The 22,135-nt window shown below is 36.4% G+C and overlaps 1 protein-coding gene across 5 annotated transcripts in view; it reads left to right on the forward strand.

The window, feature by feature from the left end:
* The window catches only part of LOC131730250 (neuropilin and tolloid-like protein 1), a 65,181-nt gene that overhangs the window by 20,013 nt on the left and 23,033 nt on the right, over positions 1 to 22,135 (forward strand). For 4 of the 5 annotated variants that reach the window (XM_059020406.1, XM_059020408.1, XM_059020409.1 and 1 more), the window contains exons 5-6: positions 18,522 to 18,563; positions 18,820 to 18,947. In XM_059020406.1, coding sequence (XP_058876389.1) covers positions 18,522 to 18,563; positions 18,820 to 18,947 — 170 coding nt within the window. Of the gene's footprint in view, positions 1 to 15,403; positions 15,541 to 18,521; positions 18,564 to 18,819; positions 18,948 to 22,135 lie in introns of those variants that run through there. The other variant, XM_059020411.1, reaches the window with a different exon arrangement.

The following is a 22,135-nucleotide window of genomic DNA, read 5'->3' on the forward strand; positions in this document are numbered from 1 at the left end:
ATTAACTGGATGAGTACAGAGCTTAATAAATGCATAACAGAGATCCTGACAAGTACATACACAACTTCTTCAGTAACCTGCGCTCCTTTTGATGTGATACAACAAGGACTATTTAGATTTATAAATAAAACATTTAAAATAGTTTGACTAAATCTATTACGTTAAATATTTTATCTTACGCAATGTTTTATATACATTGTCAGTTTATTCCCCCAACTAACGCTCGCTATTCTCTTATAAAACCCTTTATGTAACTTGTTTCTTTTTTTTAAGCTGCATGTATTGTAATGATTACAATTTACCATGTGTTATAGCCATTCAATTATTAAGAGTTGTTTGTTTGTTATGCTTTTTAACAACCTTTCTGACACATTTAATACATGAATTACCAGACATACAATTCACTAGAAAACAATAGTCAGGACAATTGTTTTGCAGGACAAGACAAGAGAACGCAATATAACGAGTAATATAACATACTACTTTTTTATAAGTAAGGACATTAGTTTTTTCTGAAGAAACGAGTAACGAGTAATAAGTTACTTTTTTTCAGTGACGTGCCCAACACTGGAAATGGAGAATGCTGGGGTTGAATGCAAGATTAATGCTATGCTGAGATAATTGGCGTCTTTGATAGAAAGTTGGTCAATATTGTGGAGTAAAGCAGCTTGGAGGAAAACATTGAATGGTTTAGATTAAAAGGCCGCCTCTGGAACGTGTGGTAGATTCAAAAACCCTGGGCAGCTGTAATGATGCGAACAGGTGGCGGGAGTGGGATGTGGTTGAAAGTTGTGGATCTGGATCCTGACAGACTGGAAAAAGCCACAGAGGAGATAGATCAAAATGCAGGGAGACTGAGACTGATTTGAGTAGATTATAGCGACGTGTTTTCCTGGGCTGCTGAGCTGTAGGGATGATATTGGCGTCAGAGATTTCGGCTCCAGATAAGAAGGGTGACGCAGGTATCCATTTTATTAATTATTGGAGGTTTAGTTGGGTAAGTTAAATAATGTAGTTTTTTAGATAGTGAGATGTTTTTTCTCTAAACCAAAGTAGCAGAAATACTCACAGACCAATGGATTTGTTTGATTTATTGTCCAAGCTGAATTAAAACTGAAGTTTGGGTCTATACGTGGAGCACAACGGAACACAAGCTCAAATGAAAAGCAAGACAGGGAATATAGGTTACTAGGGTTACATAGGAAGTTTGACAGGTAGATTGACAGGGGGAAGGAGCCCTAGTTCTTGCCTCGAAGCACAGCCAAAGGTTATAATAAAAAATATATAATGCTACAATATGGACAACACGGGACACTCAGTTTGCTGAGGTAATTATGTGCTGTTCTGGTATAACCTGTATTATTCGTCATAATATGTGAATTCTTACAAATACACCAGTAAGATTTTGCCAGATATTTCATGTTTTATAAACTGGAATCAGCCATTGTCTTGCAGTGTAAGTGCCTAGACACAAAGCCCTAATCTATGTACTACATAACATAAATGTACCCGAAAATGTAATTTAAAACTGGATTGTTTTCTTAACATGCTCATGGGGTTTCAGTAAACATGAAAACAGGGCATCCTTTTCAAGTTGATGCATAATGAATTTATACATATAAGTGTAAACAAATCTGACTATAATAATTTGTATTAAAAAAAAAAAACTTGTGTAATTACATTTTTATTAAACAAGTTTATACAAAAAGACATCATAAATGTATTTTGTATAGGGTACAGTATTAAGCATATTTAGAAACAGAACATTCAGCACCACTTTGGTAAATTTAAAAAAGGAAATTAAACTCCATAATAACATTTGATTGATTTCTGATTAATATTGGTTTGCATATATTGTGATGGGGTGTACCTGCACTACCACAACTTGGGGGGTTTATTATTATTATTATTATTATTATTATTATTATTATTATTATTATTATTATTATTATTATTAGTGTATTTAGCAGACGCCTTTATCCAAGACAACGTACAGAGACAAAGGTGTGTGAACTATGCATCAGCTGCAGAGTCACTTACAACTACGTCTCACCCGAAAGATGGAGCACAAGGAGGTTAAGTGACTTCCTCAGAGTCACACAATGAGTCAGTGGGTGAGCAGGGATTTGAACCGAGGGCCATTTTGGGTCCCACATGGGAGGTCGGGAGTCAAAATGGATGCCAGTTTCCAAACAAGCGGGGACAAAATTTTAGAAAATGTGCCCACAAAGATAGTAAAACGACATTGTGGGGACGTCCCCACTTTGTAAAATACCTTTTTAAGAACTAAATATGCCTTCAAACAAAAAAAAGGGCCAAAATATTTAGTTTTGTTGTCGACTTTCACCCTGTGTGGAGTTTTGTCTGACTGCAGTTAGAAATAGTAAATAAAAATATAGTGAGAGTCAATGAGAAGAAAACACAAATATAGGAATGCAAATGTGTGTGTGTGTGTGTGTGTGTGTGTGTGTGTGTGTGTGTGTGTGTGTGTGTGTGTGTGTGTATGGCAAGCCAAATTATCATTTAGAGATATCTCAAATTGCATTTTAAGATATCTTGAAATATTTAGAGATCTGTAAAACATTTCCAAATATCTCAAATTGAATTCCAGATATCTTTAATTGTGCAGTTTTTAAGATATCTAAAATTAATTTAAAGATATCTGTAAATCAGTTTGAGATATCTAAAAGTGAAATAAAGATATCTCAAATTGATTTACCGATATCTTTAAATACTATGGAAATCATATGGATTGTGCTAGCATGGCACGCCAAACTGTCATTTAGAGAGATCTTAAAATGAGGGTTTTAAAGATATCTCTAAATCATTTAAAGATATCTCGAAATAACTTCCTGTTCACTTAAAGATATATTTAAGTCATTTGAAGATATCTTAATGTCCTGTTCACTTAAAGATATCTGCAAATCATCTGAAGATATCTTCAAATAGCTTCCTGTTCATTTAGAGATATCTCTAAATATCTTCCTGTTCATTTGAAGATATCTTTAAATAGACAGGGAGTCCATTGAAAACATTTCACAGGAAGTCATTTCCAGATATCTCGAAATGGCTTCCTGTTCATTTGAAGATATATTCAAATGATTTAGAGATATCTTTGTGTTTCTACGCTACATGTCATGGAAATTACATCAGTAATACATAAACACTATAGAAAATTTTAAATGTGAGATCACATTCACTTTCAAAATGTATGAGATATGAATTTCTAAGAAGATTTTTTAAGGAACATCATCATTTTTTTTCAATTTAAATTTCTCAGATCACAAAACTAATTTCTTAACATTTTAAAATCATTTTTCTTGGCACTCCTTAGCACTAGTGACATTATCGCTGGTATCCTGGTATCGTTAGGATTTTGTTTTATTTGTTTTACTTTAATTTGGAATTTGGTCGATATTTCAGCTACAAATACAATGTGTGATTTCACATACTAAATATAAAAAATTCAATTGAAGTAACACGTTCAGCAGAAAAAACAATACTCAATATATATTGAAACCTATACAAATCTATAAATCTCAAGTAATACAATCAAACTCCACCAGGTTTTCATCACAATAAAAAAGGGAAGAGTGATAAGGTTTCTAACACTCATAAGAAGTAGCAAAATTGATTTATAAGTTAGCGTTATCACTCCTTTTATAATTAAGACAACCCTGACATGATCATTAGTTAAGCCTAATGTTTTCATTTTACACGTTACCCGTATGTGGCAGGGCTGAAGAGCCCTACTTCAGTATTTAACGTTATTTATAGAATGCTGGATTGCAAATCTTTCTTGTCCTCATTTTCAACAGCCTGGTTCAGCCCAGGTCCAGATTCAGTTGTGACGCTCCATAGACTGGATCTGGTGCAGCCTGGCCAAAACGGCCAGTAGAATATAGTTATTTTTCAACCTTATCCACAAGTAATTACTGGAGAAAATCTTTAAATGTTGGGGTTTATTCACAATATACCCCCCCGGGTGTATATTTGTTATTGGTCACTTTTTTTTTCATTTCACTGTTGTATTTAACATAAACAGGTATTACACAAATGATTTGCTTTATACAATCTAAATAATTGACAGTGTTTTGCTTTGTAATGGCTATCCTGTACTGCTTCAGCGGAAACATGTATTCCTTCCTTGTGTTCTCTGTTGGGAAATCACATAAAAGGACATTTGTAGAAACAATACAGTTGGGCTCCTGTAGGCCTCTTGTTTTACATCTGTGAATTTAATAATTCACAGAATCATCTGTATAACAATATATGTAATCCTTCCAATGCCCTAACTGCCAGCTCAGCAAGTTCTTTCTACCACATACTGTGCCAAATGATCAATGGTTTTGTAATTGAATGCAGTGTAATACAATGATATGCTGTTTGATTTAAAATGTTCAATATATATATATATATATATATATATATATATATATATATATATATATATATATATATATATACTGTATACATATTGAAACCAGACAATATGGTGGTGAAAAAGCGTGTTCTAAAACCTATTGCTGTGCTGCTATGTTGAAGTGATTTGGCTTATCCCTTAATATCCTTGATGCCATTTTACTGCATTTGTCAATTTTATGGCATTTTGTAAATACCCCACCAGGACTGAATATAAATAAAAATGATGAATGAGAATACATCGTCCCTGTACATGGTTAGTAAGGTTATAGCTAAAATGTTGCTAATGTTATTATTTATTTCTTAGCAGACGCCCTTATCCAGGGCGACTTACAATTGTTACAAGATATCACATTATTTTTACATACAATTACCCATTGATACAGTTGGGTTTTTACTGGAGCAATCTAGGTAAAGAGCCCTAACCACTACTCCACACTGCTGCCCTCACTACTCTTATGCTGTTTTTACACTAGGCTCAGGCTAGACCTGGCTAAGCCTTTAGGCTGGATCCGTAATTTTTTGCCTTCACATCAGAAGCAAATTGATGCAACATTTGTATTGACTTTGGTTGACTGAGATGTAACATTTTTTTGCATAATTTAAGTTTAATGAGGTAAATGTTAATCTCTAATTTCATTCATTTGTTGCAGACTAATTCATATAAATGCTTGTTAGAATATGCCATATTTTCCAAGAATTTCAGTTGAAGGGTCTAACCGATAATGGAGCAACTGCGTTAACAACACAATGTACAAACTTGACTGAGTGCTGGCGTTGTGTTGTGCTATATCCCCCATATTGTAATTTTGATCAGAGCAAACACTGGACACTGGTGTGACTTGGTTAGCACTGGCAATACAGAAAGGGGGAGGACAGAAAGAGTTTGAAAATAAAAAGAAACTGCCTTTCCCTTTAATACAGAGTACTTTAATTGCGTTTTCTGTGTTTTTTCAATTTAAATAAAATAACCATTTATTTTTTAAATTGTAGTACACATCCCACCACGGGAGCATATAGTGGAACATCTGGCACGGCAGAAACCTTTTTGCAGACATTAGGACTCTCTACCATGTCATATTAAAAAGGTAACCAATAGAACCCTAAAGTGAAGGGCGATATGGCTGGACTCACACAGTTTACATGACCTTTGGGAGCTAAAAACACTCTGAATGCAAAACATGCATTGTAGATAACAGATAGATAACAGCATTCACAGCATTCACCTAAATACCTTTTAGCGCTCTAGAATCTGAAGCTGCCTGCTGCCTTTGTGTTGTATATTCTACAGAGAAAGCTTGACCTTCAGTGAAGTCAAGGGACAAATGCAGCCTAAAGAAAGAAACAAATTTAAAAATATGTTATCGTTCTGACCTCATTGGGCCAGGTTGACACTATAATGTATACCATGTGATTGTATTCTTTATACAGCTTTTGGCTAACTTTGAAATAGGGCATTATTCCCCAGTAGTTCATTTCATTTCCCAGTTCTAGCTTCAATAAAAGAGATAGAAATCCAATATTACAAATGTGACTAGAGCCATGAGGATATACTGAGGCTCTAGGTCTTATCTGAACAAAATGTCAAGTTGACCCTGATGGAAATGTGCTCTTCGATAGGACCTGAGTATTTATTTTCTGTTTGACTATCAGACAGATTCTTAGTTTTATCTGTGATGAGCAAATGGTTCTCACCAAAGTGACCTACAGAATGCATCTTTATTTTCCTTAAAAAATAGAAGACTGATGCTTGACGTAATATTATGCTTGTTATTAATTACATTTAGCTGTTGGTGAACATGGGGTAGAATGTGTAAACCTTTTCATGTATGAGTTTTTCCTGCTGTGTTTTTAAACAGTGCCTCCTGTAATTCACTGTATCATTCTGTGGATTTTCAGTCCACATTCCACTTCACCATGTTTACTTGATCATGTTTACTTGATCATTATTGATCTGCTGAATATTATATACGTGGTGTGTGTGTGTGTGTTGAATGTGTCAATATTTTAATCTGATTTGTGGTCAGGAGGTAAATTAAATAATGTATTTTTTAAAGGCTCTTTCTTTCTAAGTTAATACATATAAATGATTACTCATAAGGGCTCCACCACACTTTTATTAGTCAAAGTTAATTTAAATCTAACTTGGCACCTAAAACCTAATCTAATACTTTAAGTGCAGCACTGAAACCAGGACCAAGTACACAGTTCTTCTTTACACAGTGATGAGGATATGGGATGGGTTACCTTGTCATGTTGTTGATGCTGAATCATTTGGGATCCTTTAAGACCCGACTTGAGAAGGCTTTGAGATCAATCAGCTTCTAGTACCTGGATGAGCATTGATGGCCAAGTGGCCTCCTCTTGTTTGTAAATGTCCCTTTATTGTTATGTTTTTATATGGTGAAGCCCTTTGACTGATTTTACACAGACGTAAACCTGGTGCAGACCTGCTATTAAAACCTTGACATGTTTTACACGGGCTGGCATGCAATATTCATGCATTCATGATGTCAACCTGCACTTCTATCCAGAATTGTTTTGACAGACGAAGAAATTCTCTTAAAGCAAAATATAAGCTGCATCCACATTGGACGAGAGTGATCCGAGTGAATAATTTAGAAGTCACTACAGTCAAATGGGAGTTAATTTCGAAGTCACTACAGTCAAATGGGAGTTAATTTAGAAGTCACTACAGTCAAATGGGAGTATCCACACCAGCAGCGAGTGATGCGAGCAAGGTCACTTTGAGAAAATTTTGCGTCGCTAAAATAGAACCTGTTTCTATTTTTTATTTTGTTGCGCGAATGAAACTGACCAATCAGAAGCAAGGTTAACACCGTTGACACATGTCAAACACACGCATCAAAACACGTCAGCGCCTGAAAACAAGTTAATCATTTTATGTAGTCCCAGTAGTCGTGGCATGCAGGTGGTGCATTTAGCAAGTTGCTTAAAAATAGGTTTATTAATAAGCAAAAATAAACCGGACTATACATGCAGTCTATATATCCAGCATTTAAAGCATTATCCAGCTGGCAAAATAAATAATTAAACAAAATAAATTACGAACACAAAAACTCAATACTGAGGTCCGGCTGGGCAGCAGCCTTCACGGAACCTATAGGTTTTAGTTTCGTTTTTAAATTAAGCTCTCGCTCTTTGCTCGCTCTCATTCCTCCTCTTGAACACCCACCCGGAGTGCAGAGAGCTGCAGGTTTATATGCAGGTGACCATCTCCCGATTTAGCAACAAATTAATCACTTAATTAATTCGGGAGATGGCCACCTTCTGCACGAAGTTTTTAATTATTCCTGGCAGAGGACGAGCACCCAACCTCGCCTCTGCCAGAACACATTTAAACAAATAAAAACAAAACATACACTGCGCTTCGCCGTCATATTCACAAACCATAAAAATAATAATAATAACTACAACAAAATAAATACAAAATAATAAATTGCCCAGGGGTGGAGGGGTACCCCCTTCCAAAAATAAACAAACAATCATGTACCGGGCTCCTCGCACTGTTACAATATTTAAAACAGTTGGGTCCATTCCAGAATTTACTAGGAACTTAATTACAACCCCCTGAGCTTGTCATTTTAACTTCAAGTTCAACCTGGAATGGCTAAAACTGCTGTGCAAGAAGAGTCTCATTTCCATCCCTGCTGAATGAGTCAAACTTTCATTTTAATATCTTTTGAAGTGTTTATGATATCATTCATTCATTTTAGGTGTGAGGGTTTATATTAATAAGTACCAGAAGTACTGATTTATGACCACGTAATTAGTGGAATTTAAAACAAAGCTTTACCATTTATCATTAATTTTATATGTTTTCTTAAATACTTTTTTTCTAGCCCACAATAATATATTTGTCTGATTTTATAGCAAGGTCCTTAATTTCAAGGGGAATTTGAATAAAGTGGCTATTTAACAGTGTTGCTTTCACTGTGCTTTCCTAGCTCTGCACCACAATGACAGATAAGTGTTGTTTTTTCTTGCAGAGTTGACAGTATTGTTGCAAAGTGCTGTTCTGAGCAGCATAGCGTGCCTCAAAAACCACTCGGCTGACAAAAACACAGTGAAGATGAAACCGAGAAAAGTATTCTTATCACAAAGATCATATAGATTGCCCTGGTAATATTTTGTAGCATAGAAATAGTTTCAGGGGTACATAAATCACCCTACAGCTTAAAGGGTGCATCCGCACTACATGAAAGGTGAAAAATAAACTATCCCACCTTGCTGTTCTGAATGCATTTGGTCATTGTATAGTAATCCATATGCGCCCAAACATCTGCATAATGCCACACTGCTAAGTCCACAATCACTGGTCTCAAGCATCTCTTCTGAGCCAAAAAAACATGACTTCCGCATGTACCCTCAGATGTGCTCTGAAACGTACCAGCCATGTATATCAACATAGAGAAGCCTGAGGACTTTTCTTTTTTAGGGCGGTGGGGGTGTTTGTTAGAGATTATAAATTGTAGTTTAGTATAGATGTGAATGGGGTGCTCTGAAGATCAGGACTGTTGCAGAAGTAGTGGAAAGTTTCCCCTGTATACTCAATCCAATCACTTATCTCAGGTGTATAGTCTTTCTTGCTATTCACTGTGGTGCCTTTCAGCTTTTCTGTAGGCAGTTCAATAAAAACGTATATTCATGCAGGTGGTGGTGGTTTTGAGATGCTAGATTCCATCCCATGCCAAGAATGCAAAGTTCTCTGCATAACTGCTAATGGAAAGATTCAGATATTGCCTCTATAGCTCTGCTAATGTTGCCTACTCTAGGGAGATTTAAGACGTGGACATTCGAAGCAGATAGAGACGTCATTCTCACAACTCATGTTTAATTTAACCTTCAGAGAAAATCTTCTAATTATTGCACTCATTCAAAATGTGTCATTCTTTAAGGGATTCCAAGGCATATACTTTAAAGAAATCACGTATGTGTGCTGTAGTCAGCACTCCAGATAAGGTTTTGGGTCATTGAGTAATTTACTCCAATGTAGGCACTATGTGAGTAAAATGTATGTTGGGTGAATAAAATTCCTTGATACCTTGCATTCATGAGTATTTTTAATAAATACTGTACATACTTTAATCTTAACTTACAGGGTATGCATTAACTACAGCCTTGCATTTTAACTGTAATGTTACTTTGAACTACTGTACAAAAACAACAGTTATTATTATTTGCTTTACTGACCACAAACAATATGGCTGTGCAAATAAACACAGAAACAGTTTTTTCTTTAACCTGTAAATCTTCTTTTCTCAATCTCTTGCACTCTCCCTTTCCAGGTTGACAGACACGCTCCCTAAAAATTTAAAAACAAACAAAAAAATGTGTTTAAAAATAGAAACTCGAAATTTTGTCTTTAAAACTCGAAAGATCGCCTTTAAAAACTCAAACTTTTGACATTCCACATACATACCGGCTGGGTCTGGGGAAAAGCTAGAGGAGGAACTCAGAACTCTTGCTGACAGCACTGCTGCCTGAAGCCTCAAGTTTACTACCGACAGCTTTTAATTAAGTCTTTTCTAGTATAAATTAGTTTTCCCACATATATTATAATCATATCTGTTTGAAAAAGCAACTAAAGTTTGGAGTAAGCATTTTTTACACGCGATTGATCAATAATTAATCTATGTTTCTCTTTAAGCAATATGCAGTATTTAATTAAGGTTTTTTTATTAATAGAAAGTGCCTTGCCCCATTGATCATTTTTATACTGCTTAGACAAATGTCTTTTTTGAAAAAAATATCACTAGAAGTTGACATCACCAGTACATGGTTAACTTCCTCACTCTGTCCTTTTTTTATTATTTGGTTTTTAATCAATATTTTCTGATATACACTAAAATGTATTCATGAATTAAATCATTTTATGCTTTTTTTCTTAAACATAGAGAATAAATGGTTTAATTATCGAAATCAAATAAGTATTACAATGCATTCACACATGCATTGGCTATGTTAAAATTAGATTGTATTAAAAAATAATTTTAAAAAAGAACAGAGAGAGAGAGAGGGGTAAAATTCAAACCCAGACCTCATCTAGAATATCGTGTTCACTTCTGGTCACCTCGCTACAAAAAGGATATTGCTGCTCTAGAAAGAGTGCAAAGAAGAGCAACCAGAATTATCCCGGGTTTAAAAGGCATGTAATATGCAGACAGGCTAAAAGAATTGAATCTATTCAGTCTTGAACAAAGAAGACTACACGGCGATCTGATTCAAGCATTCAAAATTCTAAAAGGTATTGACAATGTCGACCCAGGGGACTTTTTCGACCTGAAAAAAGAAACAAGGACCAGAGGTCACAAATGGAGATTAGATAAAGGGGCATTCAGAACAGAAAATAGGAGGCACTTTTTTACACAGAGAATTGTGGGAGTCTGGAACCAACTCCCCAATAATGTTGTTGAAGATGACACCCCGGAATCCTTCAAGAAGCTGCTTGATGAGATTCTGGGATCAGTAAACTACTAATGACCAAACGAGCAAGATGGGCCGAATGGCCTCCTCTCATTTGTAAACTTTCTTATGTTCTTAACTGCGTGTTTGTAAAGCAGGTGCCTTACCATTGTACCAAGAATGTTAACTCTTTCCTCGCAGAATGTAAAGGTAAGACACCATAACAGTTTCTAGTTTATAAGTTAGGGCTTTATGCCTGGGTGCTTACATTGGTAGATTTCTGTTCATAATTATGAAGAATTTCACAAAGAAATAGAAAAAAAAATACTACCTGGAAACACCATAACGGAATATGGATAAGCATTTAAATGACAAATACTTCTATTACCATTAAGGAATTTATTTTATTTTACCCAAAAGTTTATACAAGCTATGATGCAGAGGGCACAGAACCATACCAAGCATGTGCAGGATTTGAACATACCAATTTGGCTTGCTTTTCATAAACGTACGGTCTTGGATCATAAAACAAACTTTACTGGCACAGGTTAATCAAGGTCATTCGCCAATGTCCAAACTCTGTAGTTGTCGAGCGGGGCACTGACCTAAATAAGGGGTTATCTAAAAATCGCCCTTAGCGAATCAGAAAACCCTGAGAGGTAATCCGTTTGATTACAGCATAACCCCCTGTACGCACGGCGTATCTCTTTTAGAATAGACCCCTAAAGCATTATAAGTAGGATACAAGAAAATAGATACACATTAATTAGTTGAATAATATTATTTGTAATTATATATTTTTTGCCAACAGCCAGCCAGTGTTATCAAGCAGTTTGGCTAAGTGCCAGTATAATTTTGGAGGCACACTGAGGAAGCATAAGTCTTTACATGGCTTGACTCAGGCTGAGCTGCAGGGAGTCTACGTCGGCTTGTTGATAGACTGGCTTAGTCGCTTGATCAAGCAGTACTGGGTGCACGCTGTGTGAGATGTAATAGAGCAGATTGTGACTCTGGCACATTCCACTGAAACTAACAGAGACTGCAGTGTGTGTAACCGGTACAGCTATTGTGCTCAGTATCGGATCCCATGAAAGAGGGCAGAGTTCCAGAACAGCATAACTGTTCCTGAGGGCAGTTGATTAATCAGCTGTAATAAAGAGTGATCATTGTAGAAAGCCAACAGCTTCTGAAATAAACTACACATAATCCTCAGCCTAAAACAGAAATATAGGGGAAAAATAAGCAGAATATAAGCAAAATCAGCCACATCAAGTGTACAAAAACATTTAGTTTTGTTTTGTCGCTGAAATGTGTACTGTATTTGTTTATTTTTGGGGAAAAAAGGACAATGTAAATGAGCAGTCTATAGCATTAAGAGCTTATGTTAACCAGATCTATACCTATTAGTATTCATAGTGTATTATAGCAGGAGACTGGTCCCCTACAAAGTGTACTTGTTTAAAGATCCAGACAGCAGAGTACGGTTCTGTACTTTGCAATGCAGAGCTGAGTAAAATACCTTTATATATACATGTATTTGTTAATGTTAAAAACACCATGGGAATAAACCTGATTTCCTTTAATGTTTTAATTTTGGTATAAATATTTTTATTTGTATATCATGGTGAAAAACAATGATTCATCTTCTAACTTAATATAGTTCATTATTGACATTAAAAATGAGAATCATTCAAATCACTTTACAAAATGCACTATAGATGGGACAACTACAGATTTGTATTTCTGTTTTCCGGTTATACAGTACCCCTTCTAGCGTAACAGTGTTCCGACAGGTGTTTATATGTGTATTGTTCATCCCCTGTATGGCACTGTAATTAAAGTAATTGACTGTGGTATTGATTAATAGCTTGAATAGCTGGAAGTAACAGTGTTGATTGTAGCTGTCAGCAAGTATTAACTGATATGGTGTCACTTGCGTGTGAGCAGCTGCTTATCAGTATGTGCTGCATGTGAATGGTTGCAAATGAACCAAAGGAGCATGCTAAGAAGGGTGTTGACCAGTATCAGGATTGGATTTGCTTAGTTCTCAAATGCATGTGAATGCCAGGACAAGGGTGATTGAGTTGTGCCTGTAGGGATTTAACAGATTAATCAATGACAATGAAGGATAGGACCTGTTTTCATTCCAAGGACTCTGTGGTGAACCAATTATAGCCTCTATCTAAAAAAAAACCAAACAGTTGCAATTAAATTTTATCATGCCCATTTAAAAGCGTTGCAAAAAAGCTAAGATGCCAGGTTCTGCAGAAGGGGGAAATTCTTCTGAAAAGCCGTTTTACAAAGTCTGTGGGAAAGACTTTGGTAAAGCAAAATTAACACATGAAATGGAACCACACACACAGCTTTTGATAAGACTGTTTGTCGAAGGGATTTGGATGCATAGAAAGTAAGACTTTCTGTGAGAGTATTTGGCCAGGTGCACGACTGTTTAGCTAACATTACATCATAATGAAGACTTACTGACTGTAAGTGCAATTCTGACCAAGAATCCACACTAAACAGTGCCTAGTGACTTTTCTGTAATGTTGTGGGTATGGCTAACCCTAACAATATAAGCAACATTCAGAATAACTCATAAGTTGTGTACCGTGTCTGTGCTGAACGGCGAATTTATGCACCTCAACGTTTTTGAGCTGTGGGTGAAACATAGACAGTCTGAAACATAGAAATGTAACTCAATTCTAGGCGCTCCCTTTAACTTGAAAATATGCATGGAGAGTTAAGTCATTTTCCAGTTCCAGAGACAATCCAGAGAACTAATTGTTTACCAAATGTAATCCTTTTATCTGCTTTTAAACCGTTGTTCATGTCTCAAATGTCATGTTTATAATGGGAGCTTCGATGCTACCACACCTCTGTAATGATACAACTTTATGAGTGGCACAGGGCCAACGCCATGGGGGGCACGGGGGGGAATTGCCCGCCCAAAGTCAAGCTGGTGCCCACCCAGTTTGACTCTTCTCAGCCTTGATAAACAATTAATATACTATATAATTTGTAGAACATTTGGTGTTTTTTAGTCAAGTTTGTATTTATTGTAAGTTATCTACGACAAAGCCCACAGTGTCTGCCCCTGAGTGACCCCCTTCCGGATCCCTGTGTATTTACGTAATCGCCGTACAACACAAACACTGAAAAAGTAGAGCAGGGGGCGGGTCTTATGTGGCACGAAGTGAATGTTTCACAGAAAACAAAGTAAATATTTTGTGAGTGTAAATTTAACCTCTACCATCTAGAGTTATGGATATTAGAATGTGGGTAAATAGAAACAATCTGTTGACATTGCGGCTAGATCTAGTGGAGATTTCCTGGGTTTATTTGAATAAACTTTAAGAAAAGATCCAGCGCTGGCAAAACTATACCAAGTAATGCTAAGTGCACCTTGCACGATATACAAAATGAAATAAACAAAATAAAGTGGGAAGCTGTGAAGGAAGAGATAGTACGAGAAATCGAGGATTCGTGATATACAGTAAAAGCTGATGGAACACGAGACCCAACTGGCTGTGAAAACATCTCGATTGTAGTTTGTTTTGTAACTGCAAAACTTGGTCATTGTGCTTGCCGTGTTCTCAGAAGAAAAGGTAGAAGAATTCTTCATTGTGTGCAACTCATTGTACAAATTTCTAAGGAAACCAACTGTTGCTGTTCTCTACAAAGGCGAGAAACTTAAACGATTTCTCGGGCAGCGTTGGACTGGACATTACTGTACAGCTGAGGTTGTTGTGAAGTCGTTTAACAGCATTGTAGAATTACTTTCAGAAATCCAAAGCACTTGAGGACATGGAACCGAAGTTAAGATTGAAACTATTGGATTATTGAAGCAGGTGTCAGCTGTAGACTCCAAATTCATTGCACACATGGTGCAAACAATTTGAGTATGCTGTACACTCCAAACAATGCTTCAGGGAGTAAAAAGCGATCTTCTTTCTGCTGTAGAGGTCGTTCGTAGTGCTTCAGAGTGTATTGCGAAACTGCATTGTGATGCAGTTTTTAACAATCTGCTGAATGACAGTGGTGAAACAACTTTGCCATGCAAGAAACAGAGAGTTTTACATTTGAGCAAGCACCTTGAAGACTTTGTGGTTGAGGGATCTGTTGGTCAGCCAGGGGGTGAAGCTGATAATGAACGTGAGCTCAAGAAGCTGTTTTATGGTGTGCTGGATGCCGTACTAGTTGAACTGTCGACTCGTTTTAATGAACGTAATACTAAACTAATTGCAGTGCTACAGGCTGCCGACACCAATAGCCCAACGTTTTTGCAACTTGCTAATTTGCAACCCTTAGTTAATTTAATCAAGATGGACATTGTTGAATCTCATTTGCTAGTTGCACGTCAGTTTCTACAGAAGCAGATTAAATCAAACGAAAATGAAAAGTGGACGACCCAGTCTGCGCTGAAAATGCTTCACAGCGCCCTTGAAGCGATGCTAAGTGTTAAGACAGAGTTATGACTTGCTTTGACTTTTGGGGCTTCTACTGCTATGTGCGAAAACTCATTTTCTGCCCTTTCCAACGTACTGACAACACACAGAAGGAGCATCACAATCGCAAAGCGCACCTCATACAGTTGGCCTTTGAGAAGGATTTGACCCCCAAGTTCCGTGGCGAGTGGAAAGAAGTAGTAATGAGAAAGTTCAATGCAAAAGGGAAGCGAAGATTGCAGCTTTACTGAGGGCTTCTTCATTGGTAAGTTATGTTTTACATTTAATCGATATGCTTTGCCATTATAGATTTTCCGTCGATCTGTTGATTTGCTTATTCAGTTGTTATATAATCAGTAGCATTGTAAAGCACTTGGGTGTTATTATTATTTGTGTCACTCTTGTATTTAAATACCGGTACAATGTGTCAGTTTGTACATTATACATGATGTGTACATGTGCCCCCTCACAGAAAACATGGTGCCCCCCTCCCATGTAATTCCTGGCGGCGGGCCTTGAGTGGCATACACACATTTGTAAACTAAACATAGAGGGGATATATCTCATTGACATGCCAATGCTGCCTGATGTAGGCCAACATGATTGTGGTGCACAGGATTTTGAAAAAAAACAATGGCAGTGTTTTGCATTGAAACACATTTTTACCTGTTGAAAATGTCGCTCTTCTGCTAGACAATAGGGTGTGTAAGGGTGGCATCATTCAATCCCATTTAAAGGCTTTTTTTTTTTTAATTAACTGCTATAATATGTTTGAAATGCTTCAGGGAAAACATAACACCTATTTATTCTAGTCTGACTTTTTAAATAAATGTGTGTTTTTATATAACACTTTAAAACTATTGTAACATTGTTTATTCTCAGATTCTGCTGTAAGGCGACATTATGTTTTACATCTCTCTATATAACTTCATACCACATAGGATATGGTCCTCCTGTCGTTCCAGAGATGTAGCCATTCTAGTCACATAGCTTTCCCCCTGATGATTCCCGAAGGCAGGAAAGGCTATATAACAAGACTGCATTACAGAAATGTGCCAGATGTTATCTGGTTGTTGGACCACCAGGGAAAATGTTTACTTACAGCTTGGATACAATGCAGGGTAGAAAAAATACATATTGATGTTTAATGTATATTGATAAGGGATAGCATAACAAAAGAAAGCATGACAAAAAACATATAAAATAATAAACAAAACTAGTGTGCAATCTGACCTGATGGAGGGTATGTGGCTGAGGTCATTTCTTACTGAATTTATGTAGCTTATTGTTGTCTAAGGTACTTCTGTGTTATTCTGCTCTTCCACAAATTTCTGCCAGTCTTCTGCAGATAAATCTTTCAATCTGCACGGCATTGTCGTTTGTTTTGTTACTGACGGTGTTGTTTTCATGTACTAGTGGAAGAGTTTGTCTTTAAAAACTGAGGTTAGCAGTTTTATCATCAGCCTAATACACAGGTCTCACCTCACCACAGTTTATAATGAGACTGTAAATCACTGAAGTTTATAGGAAAATGAACATTCACCATGTGTAGTGGTAATAAGAAGAAGAAGAAGAAGAATATTAATATACCTGAATCCAAGGCCACAGCAATGCTCTTGCCAGTAGAATGCTGTTATATGTTTTTTGTTATTGGGAACCCAATGTTCTGATAGCTTGTATTACACGGGTTCAACAAATTCTTCAGTAGATGCCTAATCCACCCTGGGCATTTTTTTTATACTTTCTGAAACTTCGTTCTGTAAGCTGATATTAAGCCCTGTATTTGTCTCTTTGAAGAAATGTGTGGAACCAACAGGTTTGTTTTGTTCTTTTTTCATGTTAAACAAATCCTGCCCAATGAATTAGGTTTGAGAGATTTTATTTCAAGTCTATGCATGGTTGCTCCAGCCTGGTGCTGGGGCCGGTAGCTCGCAGCAATGCAAGACCACTGGTATGTATTCTCTGTTATGCTAATTTTATACATTTATGCTGAGGTACAAATGTGACTTTTTATTCATGGTAGGTACACATGCTAGATGCTTCTTAAGACTAGTGTAACATGAACTTCGAAGGGGCTGAAAAGGAACTTGCATATAGCAATCATTTGAAACATTGATTAAAAAGTATACTGAATTAAGAGGTCTCGAAATGCCTCATTTACTTATTTTTTTTTATTTGGTCAAAGAAGCTTGCCTGCTTTCAGCAGAATTGCTTGGTATGGCCTTTGGTTGCTCAAGGTTACATCACAAACTGGATCTTCATTAATGAAGTCACGTGAACATTGACTTTCAAACTTGTTGCCTTGCAATTTGCATGGCTTTTTAGCGTGAGAAGGCAATTTACCCAATCTTTTTAACCATGCCATGTTTTGGCAGTGCACTTACAGCGTGAGGAGTGTACCTGTTATGTTTGTACTGTGTCATATTCTTATGGCAATGGAGAGAGAATTCAGAGTTTCTACAAAAGCATTTGAACATTTTGATTACGCTTTATTTTGGATTGAGTAAGTATTTCATTGATTCATACATATTTATTGTGTTACACGTTAGTAAATAGTAAATAGACACAATATCATTAGTATTCTAAAATGTAATAACCTAACCAACATTTTCCATAGTTGCTTGTTACATATTTAAGCTTTTGTTTTTAAAATCCTCTTTTATCGGATGACACACCCTGCTCTTGCTGGAAGAAGACTCTTTTTTCGTTAGCACAGTATAAGAGCTTTTGCAGAGAACAATGTGTTCTCTTAAACTTTCTGTACATTAAACAAAAGTCTTCCATCAGTGTAGAGCAAATAGGATGTCCCAGAAAGTGCTGACAGAAAGAACTAATAAAACCAGGTAACAACATAGCACAAGATATGCAAGGAACATATTGGAAAACCAATTTAATTGGATTAGTTACAACCTAGAAAAGTCACTGAGTGCTCTATAAACCAGTCCAAAGTGGTTTAGCAGTCCAGCACAAAGCGCAGTAAAACCAATGTTACATTCATGTATTTTCTAAGCTTGTAGTTTGTTAATCTTACTATAAAAATATTGTTATATTTTGCAGTTTATAGAAAAAAAATCGTAATGTTTTATAATAATATTAAAAGTGTACAATCTACGACAATTAAATAAATGATGGCAGTAAATTATTATTTACTTTTAAATGTATTATGTATTTATTATCTTCTGAAACTGGATATGTCTGTACTAACTACCAATCTATTTTTTTTTTCAGACCCTGACTTCAAAGACCTTGGGGCTCTAAAACCTTTGCCATGTAGGTATAATTTATGATTAATGGCTACAACCATTCTGTCATCTCAGGCATTTAACCAAACAAATAAAACATTTCAAGTTTTTCAAAAAATCACTATAGATTGTACAGGTATTTAGTCACATGTTATGTTGTCACAGAACCGCAGAATGCATTTTTTGCTTGTAATTCACTGCAGCCCATATATTATTATGTTGATAATACATTTTTAATCAGAATTGTTTAATTGTTTTTGTTGTTGTTGTGGTGGTGGCTTTAGTTTGTGAGTTTGAAATGGGAGGACCTGAGGGTATTGTGGAATCTCAGCAAATCACAAAAGAAGGGAAAGCCTTAGAAACAGAGGCGGTTGACTGTAAATGGTATATCCGAGCGCCACCGAGGTCCAAGGTCAGTGCTTTCTATAATTCCACTTTTTTTAATGTATAGCTAGTCTGCTGAATAATTTACTGAATTCCTCTGTTGAATTATCATGTTGCTGTCAACGCAAATGCAACTTAAGCAAAGCAGTAGCAGATGTCTATAGAAATATTATGGTGTCTTAAAATATTTTGAGGTTATTTGTTAAGTGGGAAAAATACCTCTGACGGCTGTCTTTCAAAAAATCCTGTTGATGGAAGGTATTGATATTATGCCAAGAAGGGGAAGGCCATTTCGTAGAAAGGTTAGTCAGGGGGCAGTCTCTGCAGTCTTGAGTGTTTTGTTTTTTTTTAGAAATACTTTGCCATGAAGTAGATTTAAGACTGCTGAGAAAACCTCCCAACTGCTGATCTGTAACGTTGCTGCTTGATAGCTGATATATTCTTTGGAGCCCTTTACTGTGGTATGTGACTGGCTAATCAAAAGCAACAAGCTTTTCCTTTTTGCTAAATGTGCCCTCCCCAAAACAATTAAAACACTTTGTCACATGGAATCAGTCTCTAACCACCAAGTTGCCCATGCGCCCCTACACCCTATAGACAACGTTTTAGTACACCAGGTGTTTGCAATGTAATTTCCAGCCCCTGTAAGTGACTGTAGATCATAATTGATAGAGCTAAACCTAGTTTGCACAATGGAACAGTTATTTGAATGTATGCTGGCAATCATATTATCTACAGCTATGGCCAAAGGTTTTGCATCACGTAGAATTTTAGGATTGAGACTTAATAAAAAAAAAATGTAAACTATATTCAGTTCACTATATGCAGCAGTGTGGAGTAGTAAAGCAGCAGTGTTGAGTAGCGGTTAGGGCTCTGGACTCTTGACCGGAGGGTCGTGGGTTCAATCCCAGGTGGGGGACACTGCTGCTGTACCCTTGAGCAAGGTACTTTACCTAGAGTGCTCCAGTAAAAACCCAATTGTATAAATGGTTAATTGTATGTAAAAATAATGTGATATCTTGTAACAATTGTAAGTCGCCCTGGATAAAAGCATCTGCTAAATAATAATAATATACGAACATTATTTAGAGCTTGTATTTAATACTGTGTAATCAAAGAAACTACAAAATTATATCACAAAAGTCTGCTGGAAGCCGTAGTAGTAGTACAGCATTTTATGTTAGATTTCGAAATGTCACATTTTTTAATTTGTCAGTTTTTCGTTAAGTATATGGAAAGCTACAAAGTGGTATGCAATTCAATATGTTGTTAACGTAACATTATTCAGCAGGTTTTATTCGACTTTATGAAGCAAAATGTGTTCATTCTATAGGGTGATGCAAATCCTTTGGACGTAGCTGGGTTGCAGCCTTTTTTTATGCAAATGGATTTAGGAAACAGTGAGGAATGTTCATGATTTATTCCACATTATTATTACTGATGTTTAATTCATGGTTTAATTCTTCTATTTTTTCATGTTGGTTACAAGCATTTAATGCATCTAGCACATAAATATTAGCTGACATTTTATTTCTTCATAAAGCACAGAATTATAGTACCAGTCATTTTGGTTTTAACTAGCCAGATGCTTAAGCAAGTCAAGTCCCAAGAAAGCTGTGTGGTCCAGTGGTTAAAGAAAAGGGCTTGTAACCAAGAGGTCCCCGGTTCAAATCCCACCTCAGCCACTGACTCATTGTGTGACCCTAAGCAAGTCACTTCGGGTGAGACGTAATTGCAAGTGACTCTGCAGCTGATGCATAGTTCACACACCCTAGTCCCTGTAAGTCACCTTGGATAAAGGCGTCTGCTACATAAACAAATAATAATAATAATAGAGTATGAAATTATGTGCAGAGGAATTTACATAATGTATGTCTTCAGGAAATGTGCAGTTTGAGTATTGTGTCTTGTAAATTATTGTTTAAGGTTAACTCACCTACTTGTTGTCTCCAGCCTTGTTGATGAAAGGTATAATGGAACACTCCATTAGCAGTGTGCATGTATGAAACAATGTCTGTGCTGCTCAGTAATACAGTACTGTTTCTGATAAAATGGTACAGAGACAGCACTAATGTATAAGCAATCTGTTTTGAACTTGCACGTATTCCTGCCTAGAATCCTGTTAAAACCAAACTGGCATTGTAGGGTCCATTAGTTTCACGTATCAGTGTCATTTATCTTGAGGAATTAACACATTATGTTTCCTTGTCATGATCTGGTTCTGAACACTCATTAAATCTAATGATGATATCTCATGGGTAGCAGGCCAGAACCAGCACCGGGATTGCTTTCCACCTCAATATCAACTGAGCTTGTAACTCAAATCACTATATTTAAACTGAAAACTATGTCAGAACAGTGATGATTACTCCATAACAATACTGCCTATTAAAAGGAATTTATAAAATTGGTCTTTTAAATACTCTATCCTGATTGGTCAAAACAGGTCACATGGGAGTGTTGATATTACAGTATATCCGCATGGGTTGGCACTTCTTTTCAAAAAGGGGCAAATCACTTGTAGATATCCATACGCCACTAGAATTAAAAAATAAAAAAAACAGACATATTGGAATTTATCGCAATAAACATGACTGACGAAATTTACGTAAATATTGAACTTTTGGGAAACTGAAGTGTACATGAGATATTGAATGAGTCTGAATCAGATACCAATGATTAATTAAAGTAGTGAAAAAAAAAAAAACTATTGAAATCAATTCAAAACTTGCCATTCTGATCGATCTGCTCCTTCTCCCTGAACCACAGCGTTTCCCTGTCCCATTCTGAAAATAAATTGTTTAAAAAAATATATATTAAACGTTCAGCTTAAAAGAGATTGTGGTGGTTAAATGGATGTTTTGTTGCTGCTGTCCCTGGTCTATTGTATGTCCGTTGTTCTCCTCTGGTCGGTTGCATCTCCTGCCCTGCCTGCTGTCGCCCTCCCCCCCCCACACACAGCTGTGTGATCTGATGCAGAATATTTATAAATGCATCTCGACAATTCCTGCCGTACCTTTCTTTCCACATAATTTTGTCCCGGTACGATGGTTTTGTCCCTCTCTTCTGCTGTGCCATGCATTGTTTTAAATTGTTTCTTTACACTGGCCCAGTAGTTCTCCACGTTGTCCAGCCATAAACTGCAAAGTCAGTTTGATAAGTAACCAGGTATTCCATAATGCAAATAACGTCTTTCTCGCCACTGTGAAGCAGCAG

The sequence above is a fragment of the Acipenser ruthenus genome, chromosome 3, assembly GCF_902713425.1.
Source record: "Acipenser ruthenus chromosome 3, fAciRut3.2 maternal haplotype, whole genome shotgun sequence".
NCBI lineage: Eukaryota > Metazoa > Chordata > Actinopteri > Acipenseriformes > Acipenseridae > Acipenser > Acipenser ruthenus.